General features: G+C 40.4%; 1 protein-coding gene across 1 annotated transcript in view; it reads left to right on the top strand.

The window, feature by feature from the left end:
• The window catches only part of Rp1 (RP1, axonemal microtubule associated), a 54,287-nt gene extending 43,223 nt beyond the window's left edge, over positions 1-11,064 (top strand). Inside the window, exons 2-4 of the mRNA XM_004633372.2 lie at positions 1,326-1,949; positions 2,325-2,496; positions 5,332-11,064. Of these exons, the coding sequence (XP_004633429.1) occupies positions 1,338-1,949; positions 2,325-2,496; positions 5,332-10,937 (6,390 nt within the window). The 5' untranslated portion in view covers positions 1,326-1,337 and the 3' untranslated portion in view covers positions 10,938-11,064. The remainder of the gene's footprint in view (positions 1-1,325; positions 1,950-2,324; positions 2,497-5,331) is intronic.
• Positions 11,065-12,016: the final 952 nt, after the last annotated feature.

The raw sequence follows: 12,016 nt of genomic DNA, 5'->3' as shown, positions 1-12,016 counted from the left end.
ACTACATACATTTAGTTTATCTAATTTGTCTTCAAGGCTTCAGGGCTCTCTTACTGTGTCACAAGACACTCATAGCTAAGCTGACTTGGAACAGAAGATAGCTACAAAATGCTCTAAATGAAAAAAGTCCTGAGCCAGAGAAACCCTTCCGCAAGCTGCTCACTTTTTTGCCAGCAGATTCTAGCTCTCCTGATAAGTAGAAAAGGAAAAAGTTTACAGTTGGCTGAAAATGGCTCTTCTTGAATTCCCTCCTGAAGTCTTCATTTTAGAACCACTAATGCGAACAGTATCCAGAGTTTGCCATGTTTAGCAGCCTCTGGAAATGTGATCAAAGAACATTTATTATTTCCCAAAGTAGGATAAGTGTCATCGGCTAACTTGGTTGCATTTTTCTTCACTGTGTAGTGGAAGCATATTATCTTAATACGGCCCTTATTTAAGGATGCGTGCAGTACAGTTTTCATAGGACTCAATGTTAGGTACATACTCCTCCAGACAAACTCATTTGGTTCCATTCACTTGGTTATTTGAAATTTAAAATCTTTTCCTGGTTCTCTTCTTTTTCCTTCCTGCCCGTTTGCGTAAGACTAAATTGATGAATTGTAAAAATCTCTTTGGATGCTTTCTAATTTGTCTTTTTTGTTGTTGTCACCATTTTTAAAACTGTAGAATAACTTCTGTAAATTTTAAAGATTCACAAAACTTAGCAATGTATAAAAACAACACAAAAAAGGCTGAGGACATAGGTTGGTGGTAAAGTGCTTGTTTAGTATGTGTGAGGCCCTGGGTTAGACCCCAAGCACTATGAAGAAAAACAGTAATAAAATAAAATATCATAAAAGACAAACGCCAAAACTATTTTCAAAAGCCTTTTCATCTTAAGATAACCACTATCAACACTGGGGTTTTTGTGGACCTTATGTAAATGGGAAACATTTACATAAGTATGTTTCCAAGCAAACCAATGTTACAGCCGATGTGTTGCACAGATTGCTTTTCCACTTATTTATATATCATGATCATGCCAAAAAATACAGCCATGATTAAGGGTTGGCTAGTTTTCATTGAGGGGGTGTATCATCATTATTAGCGTCTGCAGATTACTTTTAATTTTAGAATTATAAATGTTCTCATTTTACTGTTTATGTCTTTTTATTATACTTCCTTAAAATTGGGTTTAAAAATTAACAATGAAATAAGTGGATGAATGAAACCTTAGACAATACCTAGAGCCTCCCCTGCGATTGGCTCCCGCCCGCGCCACCCATCATGAGTTCTCTGTGACACTGCTATTCCTGAGCTAAACAATCTTCTTCCCCATCTAGAACTCCAGCAAAATGAGCGAAACGCCTTCCACCAGCTTTTCCCTGATGCACCCGACTTCGTCTGAAGGTCAGGTTTGGGGTCCCCGCCATCTGAGCGTCACCCGTCCCGTCGTGGCCAAGCGGATCAGCTTTTACAAGAGCGGGGACCCGCAGTTCGGCGGCGTCCGGGTCGTGGTCAACCCTCGTTCCTTCAAGACCTTCGACGCCCTGCTGGACAACCTGTCCAGGAAGGTGCCCTTGCCCTTCGGGGTGCGGAACATCAGCACGCCTCGAGGAAGGCACAGCATCACGCGGCTGGAGGACCTGGAGGACGGCGAGTCGTACCTGTGCTCCCACAGCAAGAAGGTGCAGCCGGTGGACCTGGACAGGGCGCGCCGGCGCCCGCGGCCCTGGCTCAGCAGCCGCGCCCTCAGCGCACGCGCAGCGCGGCGCCCCGCCCCTGCCGCTCCCGGCATGCCCCGCGTGCCGCGGAGGCTGCTGGTCTTCAGGAATGGCGACCCGAGGAGCGGGCGCCCTGTGCTCCTCAGCAGGAAGGTCACTCAGAGCTTTGAGGCCTTTCTGCAGCACCTGACAGTGGTCATGCAGTACCCGGTGGCCAAGCTGTATGCCACCGATGGAAGGAAGGTGAGCCTTCCCGGTCTCCTCGTCAGAGCTCGGTTTGTGCCCTCAAGGGCTTCCTGGCGCGGGGGTGGGCGCAGGGTCCGCGCCGGCTGCTTCTGGGACGGGACTTGGCCGCAGCTGCAGACGTGGTGGGAGGCGTACACACTTTGGAATATGTTTTAGTTATGCCAGCAGACCAGCCGGTCTCTGCGATATATGGGCTTAATGCACATTTGTGTTTGCAGTTATTTGGTGTACGTCATTAGTGCCTAAGAAAGTGCTGGGCGACGGTCTCTTTCAAGCCTGGCAGGTTGTTAAATTGATTCAGTCAAAACGATGACATCATCACCAAGAACAAACCTTGCTCATGGAAGACCGTGATTCTTTGCTTTCTTCCAGGTTCCCACTCTCCAGGCAGTGATCCTGAGCGCTGGGGCAGTGGTGGCAGCAGGAAGGGAGCCATTTAAACCAGGAAATTATGACATCCAAAAGTGCTTGCTTCCTGCAAGATTGCCAGGGATCTCTCATCGTGTGCACCAGAAGGTGAACACTAAATCAGAAAATAGAAGGAGTAAGTCATTTATAAATATGTAAGATTCAGTTTTAATACTGATATTTTTACCTCAGGAAAAAAAATTATGCTTTAATGACCACATTTTTTTTTTTTTTTTTTTTTAAGAGCAGAATATATTTACTGGGGGTAAGAGAGCTCCTGTCCTCTGACCTAGGGAGGGACAGAAAGGAGGCCCGAGTGTGTTGTCTCTCTAAATGACCATTTTTATTAACACAGAAAGTATAGAGGATTAAAATATTCTAAAATGTAATTAGTTATTGCTGGAAGGAGTCATAAAGATTATCTAGTAATTTCTAAAGATTTTTCCATATCACTTAATAATTAACTATTTAAATTGCTAAGCTGTGCTGTCTGTGTTGGCTTTTTGTTTTCGTACAAAATACTTAGTGAAATCAAAATGCTAGAATTTTTGCTTCGCAGAAGAATTCCGTGCAGTCTGGTATTGCGGAATTTTGACCAGTATTCTTAAATTTTATTTATTTATTTATTTGAGAGAGAGAGAGAGAGAGAGAGAGAGAGAGAGGCCAGCTCAGCCCACCAGGGGGCGGGCTGGCTGGCATGTGGTGCTGGGGGATTGAACCGCGGTCCCTGATGCTTTTGCTAAGCTTGTTCTAAGTAGGTGCTTTAGACCACTGAGCCATCTCTCCAGCCCCTTTGACCAGTATTCTTAATTGAGGTCAGTGACATTGTGGAGTATATTTTTTGAAATCTACCTGTGTTTTATACCTTCTAAAGTTATTCATGTAAAAATCACAGGTCCTTAGACCCTTAATTTTATTTATTAAGATTTGGAGTAGGTCATGGTGGTGCATGCCTGTAATCTCAGCACTGGAGGAGGCTAAGCAGGAGGGTCACAAGTTTGAGTCCTGCTGGGAAAATTTAGCAAGACCTTGTCTCAAAAAACCAAAACCAAAACCAAACAAAAACAAAGGTAATGCAGCTGATTCATGCTGGTTAACAATAATTTAGGTCAGCGATCTTTTAGAGACAAGTGCCGAGACTGTAACCCAAAACCCCCTTATTTATTGCAAAGTGTCAACACTGCAATTCAACATGAACACTTAGCTGCTGGGTGATGCTGGGGTGGCTTAGCTCGTGAGCAGACACAGAGGGTTCTGCAGACCTGGTGCAGCACACGTGCCGTAGGTTTACCACTGCTGATGTAGGCTGTCATTTCCTTAGAATCTGGTAGCCAGGTGTGGCTTGGTCCTTCAGGTGGGGAAAGAAGAGGCCTTTTGGGCTGGGGAGATGGCTCAGTAGAATAAATGCTTCCCTGGCAAGCGCAAGGGCCTGAGTTCAATCCCCTGAGTTCAATCCCCGCAAAAAAAAAAAAAGTAGAGAAGAGGAGGCCTTTTGGCCCAAGAGTGTGGGGCTTTTGATTGCGTTCAGCATTTCCTGGGAAGCTTTAAGTCCTTTTGCTAAAATACTGACTTCCATATATAGTTGAATTCAGATTCTCCCTCTTTTTAGATATGGAATAATTTGCACTTTACAAAGTGTGAGTCTCCCTACATTATTGCTAACAATAAGCTCACTTTTTGTTGTTAAATTATGTCATGGCTGTACGCAATAGATAATTATTATTGTTCCTATATTGTAGGTATCAGGCTGTCAAACACATGAGTACATTATACATATGGTGGTGCTATATTTCACTATTATTTAGTAGTGTTTTTATTATTTTGTGTCTGATCTTTGATGACTTCAAGGAATCTGAGGACTTGTTAAATTTTACTTATAAAAGTTATGAATGACGGGCTAGCCAAATAGCTGTGCAGATTAAAGCACCTGCAAGCAGACACAGGGGCTGGGGGTTCAATCTCTGGGCCTGCCATACTGGCCCTGCCCCCAGGGGTGTGCTGAGATGGCAATTGAGACTGGGCATGGTAGCGTGTGCCTGTAATCCCAGCTCTTGGGAGGCTGTAAACAGGGAGATCACTACGAGTCTGATCTAGTAGTGAGACCCTGAAGACCGTGTAGACCCTTCTCTATGATACAGAAGAAAAGAAGAAGTTATGAATGATTTTGATTTGCAATTTTAACAAAAGGATACCAAAAACAACAAAAGTACATTTAGATTTATACTGTGAAACATTAAAAATGATTAATTGGTGGTCAGCATGCACAAATCTATGAAAATGACTAATAAGAACTTCACTGAATTTAAGAAAGGTGTGCCAAGTTTAATGATAAGGCTGCACATTAAAATTAATACCCAGACCTATGCTTTTTTTGTTATGTAGTAAGTCAGACAAAGTGAATTCTAAATTATTTTTGAATTTATTCAGGTTTAAATATTCAAAATGTTCCTACTTTCATATAATTATAAATGTCCTTTATATACGCAGATAAAATACCATTGCATACTACTACTTGCTTTGTCTAAGTGGGTAAGCAGTACTTGCTTAGACTGTTCTAGTACTGGAAAGCAAACTAAAAAAGCCTACAAAAATCTTTTTATCAGTAGAATTGTTAATGTTTTCACTTTTTTATGTTTCTTGTTAAAACTATATTTAAAACTTTATTAAAATGGTTAAAATTCTGGAAATCATTGAAGTAGAGTTATAGGTTTCTCTTAAGAGAGTTCAAAGAACTATTTAAGGAACTATGGAAAATTTTCTGAAGCAGCCATTGAATACATAGAGTTTAGAAAATTATCAGTAACATTGTATTGTGAAACGCAGAGATATGGTACTTTTGTGCTAATTCTTTTCTTTTCTTCTTCTTTTTTTTTTTTTTTCCCTTGCTGCCTCTTTCATTGGATATTTGTTACGTCTCCCTCTTCCACTTGTATTTTGATCTGGGCGTCTTATACTCTTAAAACCTTGAAAGTGAGCACGCATATACCCTTAATCCCAAGATCTCAGATTTATTCTGTTTCTTCTGATAAAACACATGAGTGCTACTCAGACTATTCTTTTGCGCCTGAAAATTACTTGAGCTTAGAAAAACGTGACTCTCAGAATTTATCAATATATCCTTCTGAAGATGATATTGAGAAAGCAGTTATTTTTAATCAAGATGGTACTATGACAGTTGAGATGAAAGTTCGATTCAGAATAAAAGAAAAGGAAACTATAAAGTGGACAACCACCATAGACAGAGCAGGTCTTTTAAATAATGATGAAAATAGTGAGATAAACAGTGGTCCGGGAAGAACGGAGAATGGATCAGGTAGTTTAAAGCTTGCAGCATGTTCATTGTCTGCAGATGTCCCGGGCAGTAATCAAGAGGGCAGTTTGGCAGAAGAAGTAAAAACTCCGATGACAGATCAAGATGCTGAAACTTGCAGTTCTGCCAGTTGGGAGACTGCTGCTGTGGACACAGATATCATTCCGGGAGCTCAGGCTCAAGTGAAGCATCATTTTTACAGGCCACCTACACCTGGACCAAGGAGGATGAGACAAAAGAAATCTGTGATTGAGAGTGTGACGTTAGTGTCTGAAACAGAAGTCCAAGAGAAACAGTTTTCCTATAGTGAAAAAAGAGAAGGTGTGGAAAACAAATCAGAATACCACATGTTTACACATTCTTGTAGTAAAATGTCGTCATTGTGTAACAAACCTGTACTTGTTCAGATCAATAACAATGAACAGATGGAGTCGCCTGTAGAAAGAATAAGGGAGAGCAAACTCCTCAGGTCAAGTGCAGTAAGCGCTGGTGTGATAGAAATTACACGTCAGAAGATGTTAAAGATGCCACATAATGATGGCTTGCCATCTGCTGTATCAGAGAGCTCAACTGAGGGGGAAGGTGTAGTTGATATTGTAATATCAGACAATAAAACTGATGTGGAAAACTTCAGAGCTTATGATAATCCAAATGGTAGGTTCCCTCCCGTTTCAGCAGAGGCAAGTCATTCTTCTCGTGACAACTCTGGCGCTGACAAAAGTGTTTCTGAGGCTCCAGCTTCAGTACAGTCCTTTCCAGTAAGCACAAGAATCGACAGACTAATTACTGAATTTGCACAGTGTGGTTTAACAGAATCTTCAGAAAATGGAACGCAGACTTTGGCATCTGCCAGCAAAAAGGAGAAATCACAGCAGCAGGTGATCACCTCTAGGTATCGGGTTGGGAAGACTGTAACCAAAAGAATCTCAAAGAAGAGTAAGAAAATAAACACTAGAGGTACACTTGCACGGGAAACCATACTGCGAGATTCAAACCGTTCCTTTAAAGGAAAGATCCTTCATGAGGAAAACCTGCATACAACTGGGGTGGTAGCTGAGTCAAATCATCTTAGTACCAAAAGTAATCTCAGTCCTACAGTTTCTAAGAGTTTCCTTAGACATAAATTAAATGATAGTCAGAATATTAAGGTTCAAAGATTTGTGGGCAAAATAAAATCTAGGCCACTAAAGAAAATAAGCTTAGGAGCCCCTAAAAAAAGAGAAATTAGTCAAGGAAATAAAATAGTTCCCCATTATGAATCTAAGTACCACGAAAGCACTTCAGAAAACCAAAGTTTATTTCATATGCTTAACTTCCCTGAGCAGAGATCAAAAGCATTTTCTGGGCCACAGACTCAAGCAGAAATGGTGTCCAGGAGTGTGAGAGGAATGGCAAAAATGAGCTTAGTGCCAAAATTTAATGATTCACATGTAACTTTAAAAACCCAGAAAAAACAAAAAGGGGATAAATTGAAATCAGGTGCTGCTATAAGTAAACAGTATGCTAAAACCAGGGTGACTTCTTCAGCTTCTGTGAAAAAAGCTGATTTTTCTGTGGATATGGCCCATCGTTCAGTAGATTATATACAGACATGGTTACAGAACATAAATTCATATCCAACTTTGGAACCTAGAAAGTTAGCTCCATTACACAAAAATAAAAGGAGTATGGTGAGTTATAACAAAAGTCTTCTAGGAAATGATGTCCATGGAGGTTCTGTAAAAGGAAACAAATTCGTTGTGGAAAATAGTGAGCACGTCGCTAAAAGTGCCAGTTTGACAGGAAATAATCTGTGTGAAGGAAGTGGTAAAATGTTTAATGGTGAAGAATTTAACAGAGATCTCTGTGAGAGCCAGGTTAGTGCTCTGAATGGTGCTTGCTTAGTTTCCTTGCAAGAATATTGCACTGTGTCACAGTCAGCTGTTAACGATCATACCACTGAAAGCCAGATGTCCTCTGAAAATTCCAGCCTGGAGGTGAGCCTTGTTTCCCATGAAGTAAACCTGCCTACAGAAGGGCCAAGTGTAGAGGCTGCCATTCAGGCAGATCCTGTAGGAGAGAATATTTCCAGAGACCTCTTTCCACTTCTGTTGCTTCAGCGTCTGCAAGCTTCAGTTCCCAGCAGTCCCAAGACTCAGAATGGAGTTGTTCAGACACCAGCATCACTTGTAGAGATCCCCTTCTCTTCTGTGATACGTACTTCATCCATTAATCTCCTCCTTGCTTGGCTCTTGGTGCTAAATCTAAAGGGAAGTATGAGTAGTTTCTTTCAGGGTGATGCTCATAAGATTACCAACAGTTCTTCAGAAATACTTGTGTTGTTGGAGGTGCTAAAGCACATTGCCATTGCAGAGAATGCTGATGACTTGAAGGCTGCTGTTGCCAGTTTAGTGGAGTCCACTACAAATTGTATTGAACCCAGTGAAAAAGAACAAGATATGGTTCCAGTAGGCCTTTCTGCAGCAGTCAGCACTCAGAGAGCGCCAGAGTGCAATAAAAATGAAAGAATGCAGAAAATCTCTTTGGATGGAGACTGTGCTGGCTGTGAGGCTTGTGGTTCTGAAGTTTGTGTTTTAGAGGTTTGCTCTCCATGTGAGATGTGCACTGTGAGTAAGACTGACCCTCCAAAAGACTTAGGCGAGCCAAGCAGTGCTTTCCCCTCTATTGTTGGTTGTGTCGTAGATGAGACCTCTATGAATATGAGTTGTTTCCTGGGAGAGGTCTGCTCATTTACTGATTCTGTGTGTTCTGATGAGACTTGCACTCCAAAGGAGAACTATGCTTCTGAGGTAGCTTGTCCACCTGCTAAGACCCATATTCCCATGAGTGTCTATAATACCACTGACTTTTTAAATTCCAGAGGAGACAGATATAGTGATAACTTGGAATTAGCTGAGGCATTCAAAAGAGTTGATGAAACTCAGAAAGACATAAATATCTTAGAAGACCTGGGGTGTAAAAATGACTTTAATACATCAGTGTCACAACAAAATGCCAATAATTTAAGCCCTGGTGGCATTTTTCTAAGTAAAAATGGTAAGGGATTTGATATGAAACACAGCTCTCTAGATCAATTAAAAAAGAGACAGGATAAAAATACATATCCATCATTCAATAGAGAAGAGTCAAGGACTTCTGAAGAACCGGGGTCAGTAACCAGTAGCCTGGCATCAAGTGACAGAAGTAACATTGCAGAACTGGAGTCTTTTGAAGAATTAGAAAATCAAGAGAGTGATGTCGGTACTACAGTGATAGAAGCAGGCAAACAAGCCACTGAAGAATTGCTCACAAAACAGCCAGAGGCTGGGAGAAATTGGAAATTGACAGACATATCTAGTAGAAATGTTACAGAAAAGCAAGGAAACAGTGGCATGATTTCTGATACAGTCAGGCAGGTGACACCACCATCATTGGTTTTTTGCTATGATTCTAATCAAAATACTGAAAAAGAGATTTCAGGAGAAAGTAAGGTGAGCGTTAAGATGATGGTGAAAAACATGGAAAAGGGAAGTTATTCAGAGTCTTCACATGATTTTAAAAAATGTTTTAAGAGTCCAGCGACTTCAGACTGGTCAGATTATAGACCAGACAGTGAGAGTGAGCAGCAGCGTGGAACATCCAGTGATGAGCACAGTGACAGTGACGACATTACCCAAGAGAGAGAATATAATAAGGGGTTTGTTAAAAGGGCAATAGAAAAGCTTTATGGCAAAGTAGAGATTGTTAAACCATCTTTTTTCCGTGGGTCTACACACAGATCTCAAGTTTGTCCTTACAGTACTGTAGACTTTCAGTGTGCAAGGAAAGCAATTTGTTACGATTCTGAAGGCCAGCCATTTGGGTCTTCTGAGCAGGTGTCTAGTACTTCACCTATGTTACAAAAATTCACGGATAAACAAAGAGCATGTGATATTAATGGTGTGAGGGACAGTTATCATGGAGAAGAAATTGTAGATCACAGTATAAGACAAAGTAATCGTGATAGTGTACTCAGCAATAAAGAGGAGGGAGTGCTGACTGACAAAGGCAAGTGGCTACTGAGAGAAAATCATCTGCTGAGGCTGTCGTCTGAGAATCCTGGCATGTACGGCACCGCAGACACCACATCAGTAGATACCCTGCTCGATAATAACAGTAATGAGGTACCATATTCACATTTTGGGAATTTGGCCCCAGGCCCAGCTATGGCTGAATTATCATCTTCAGAACTGGAGGAACTAACTCAACCCCTTGAACTGAAATGCAACTACTTTAACTTGCCTCACGGTAGTGACTCTGAGCCTTTCTGTGAGGACTTGCGAGATGTTCATGATGAGACCTGTGCCACAGAGAGTGTACCGCACCACCGCACCGAGGGCGCAAGTAGTCTGCAGTCGGAAAGAGCGTGCCCAGCTGTTCCTCATGCCTTTACGCCTGCTGCTAACAAAGTCCACCCTGTCACTGATGGTGCTGTTAAAAGCCAGCCATTGCCTGGCAGCAGCGTGACTCACAGTGCACTTCAGGAAGGGGACTCTTTGGACAAACTCTATGCTCTCTGTGGCCAACACTGTCCGATACTCACTGTTATTACCCAGCCTGTGAATGAAGAGAGCCGAGGGTTTGCTTATCGCAAAGATTCGGATATTGAAAATGTCTTGGGTTTCCATTTGTGGATGAAGGTACACCCACATTTGCTACTGTTAAATAAAAATGTGCTCAGGGGTAAGAACCATGGAGCAAGTATGAGAAGAAACTTTGTTGATCATGCCACTGGTGATTCATTTGATCAACTCTGTGTCAGCACCATGTTTGGCTTGACTGGTAAGAGAGAAAGACTCAAGCTAACTAATTTCTGGGACAGAGAGGAAGAAAGTAATTTAAAGAAATTTCAGTCATGTTTGAAGCAAAGGTTCTGTTTGAATTTCTTGTACATACTTCTGTTTGTTGTGGATGATGTGAACTCAAATACGGAAAACCCTGGCCGTTGGACAGGTGATATCTTTAAAACAGTGGATGAGAATAATGGCTTATTAGATAATGGATTCCAGAATTTAAGAACAAATCTCAAGCACGCAATACCAGAAAGTATCAGTTGTCATTTCTCCTTTGAAGTACTTAGTCAAACCTGTGTACTAGGTATTTGCCAAGTTGGAGCATTCGTAAGTATTTGCAAAAGAAGTATATTAGAAATACATTACATTTTTGAGGGTGAAAATATTTTTATTTGGGAAGAGGAAAGCCAATTACATGTTAATGATCTTGAAAGCAATAATGAACAAGATTTGTAATTTCAATATATATATTTTTTTAATTTCAGTATTAGCAAGCCTTTCTTACAATACATTTTTTTATAATAAGATGAAGCACTTGGGATAGACATTCATTAGATATGGGGCTGGGGAGATAGTTCAGTAGAATAAGTGCCTGCCAGGCAAGTGCAGGGTCCTGAGTTGAATCCCCAGTACAAACAAAACAAAACAAAAAAACGTTCTTTAGATAACTTCAAAGAATTTCTTCCTTTTTCAAAATGGGCTTATCCTAGAAAGCTTACCTTAGTATAAACAATTTGACTTTTGTCGTTCTTCTTTTCTTTTTAAATAATTACTCTGTGGATTTGTCCTGAAGGTATATAATTTTTTGTATCTGTAATTTTTAAATTTTTGCACAGGGCATCAAAAATATATCTTGGATAAGAATTAAATCTTTTTATATTGTCAATTTTGTATAAAATGTATATTCAGCATATTGGTGAATAAATGGAATAGATATAGCCTTAAAGTATTTCGTTTATTAGTTTGAAGTGTTGATTTGATAAAAAGATCATTCCCAAATGTGCCAAATGTGTTGAGTTCCCTCAGAACACCCATCTAATTAAAGTGCAACTATTTCCATGTGGCAGGAGTTACCATTTTCGCATGAAAAAAATACTTCACCACTAAGTTGCTTCTGCAGTATTCTGAGAAATTTTTATCTTTTAAACATTAATAAAATGTCAGGACTTCTGAAAAAGTAAACAACAACAAAAAACCGAAGGAAAAAAAATAAAGGAATTCTCTGAAGAAAAATGAAAAGAGATGAATTTTACCTGGAAAAGAAAAAGAATGAAGACTTGTGGCTTCAAACTTCTCTTGAAATGAGAAGAATTGCAATGAGAAAGTTGACAGATTCCTTTGTATCTTTATCTGCTGTAATAAAATACTTTATGTAAAAAGCATGTAATTTTCTAGAAGCATGTATTTGATTAGGCTGAATCATAAATTCCCAAGTAATTGTGTGTTGCTGGCATTAAGTAGGAAACACTTTAAGAAACCTTCTATCACATGACTGGATGATGGAAAGTGAGGAAATAAATCTTATAAACTTGGAA

Source organism: Octodon degus, unplaced genomic scaffold (assembly GCF_000260255.1).
Source record: "Octodon degus isolate 3935 unplaced genomic scaffold, OctDeg1.0 scaffold00054, whole genome shotgun sequence".
In the NCBI taxonomy this organism is placed as follows: Eukaryota; Metazoa; Chordata; class Mammalia; order Rodentia; family Octodontidae; genus Octodon; species Octodon degus.
Note: the sequence above shows the minus strand (reverse complement) of the source record. Positions and strands in the feature narration are given on the sequence as shown.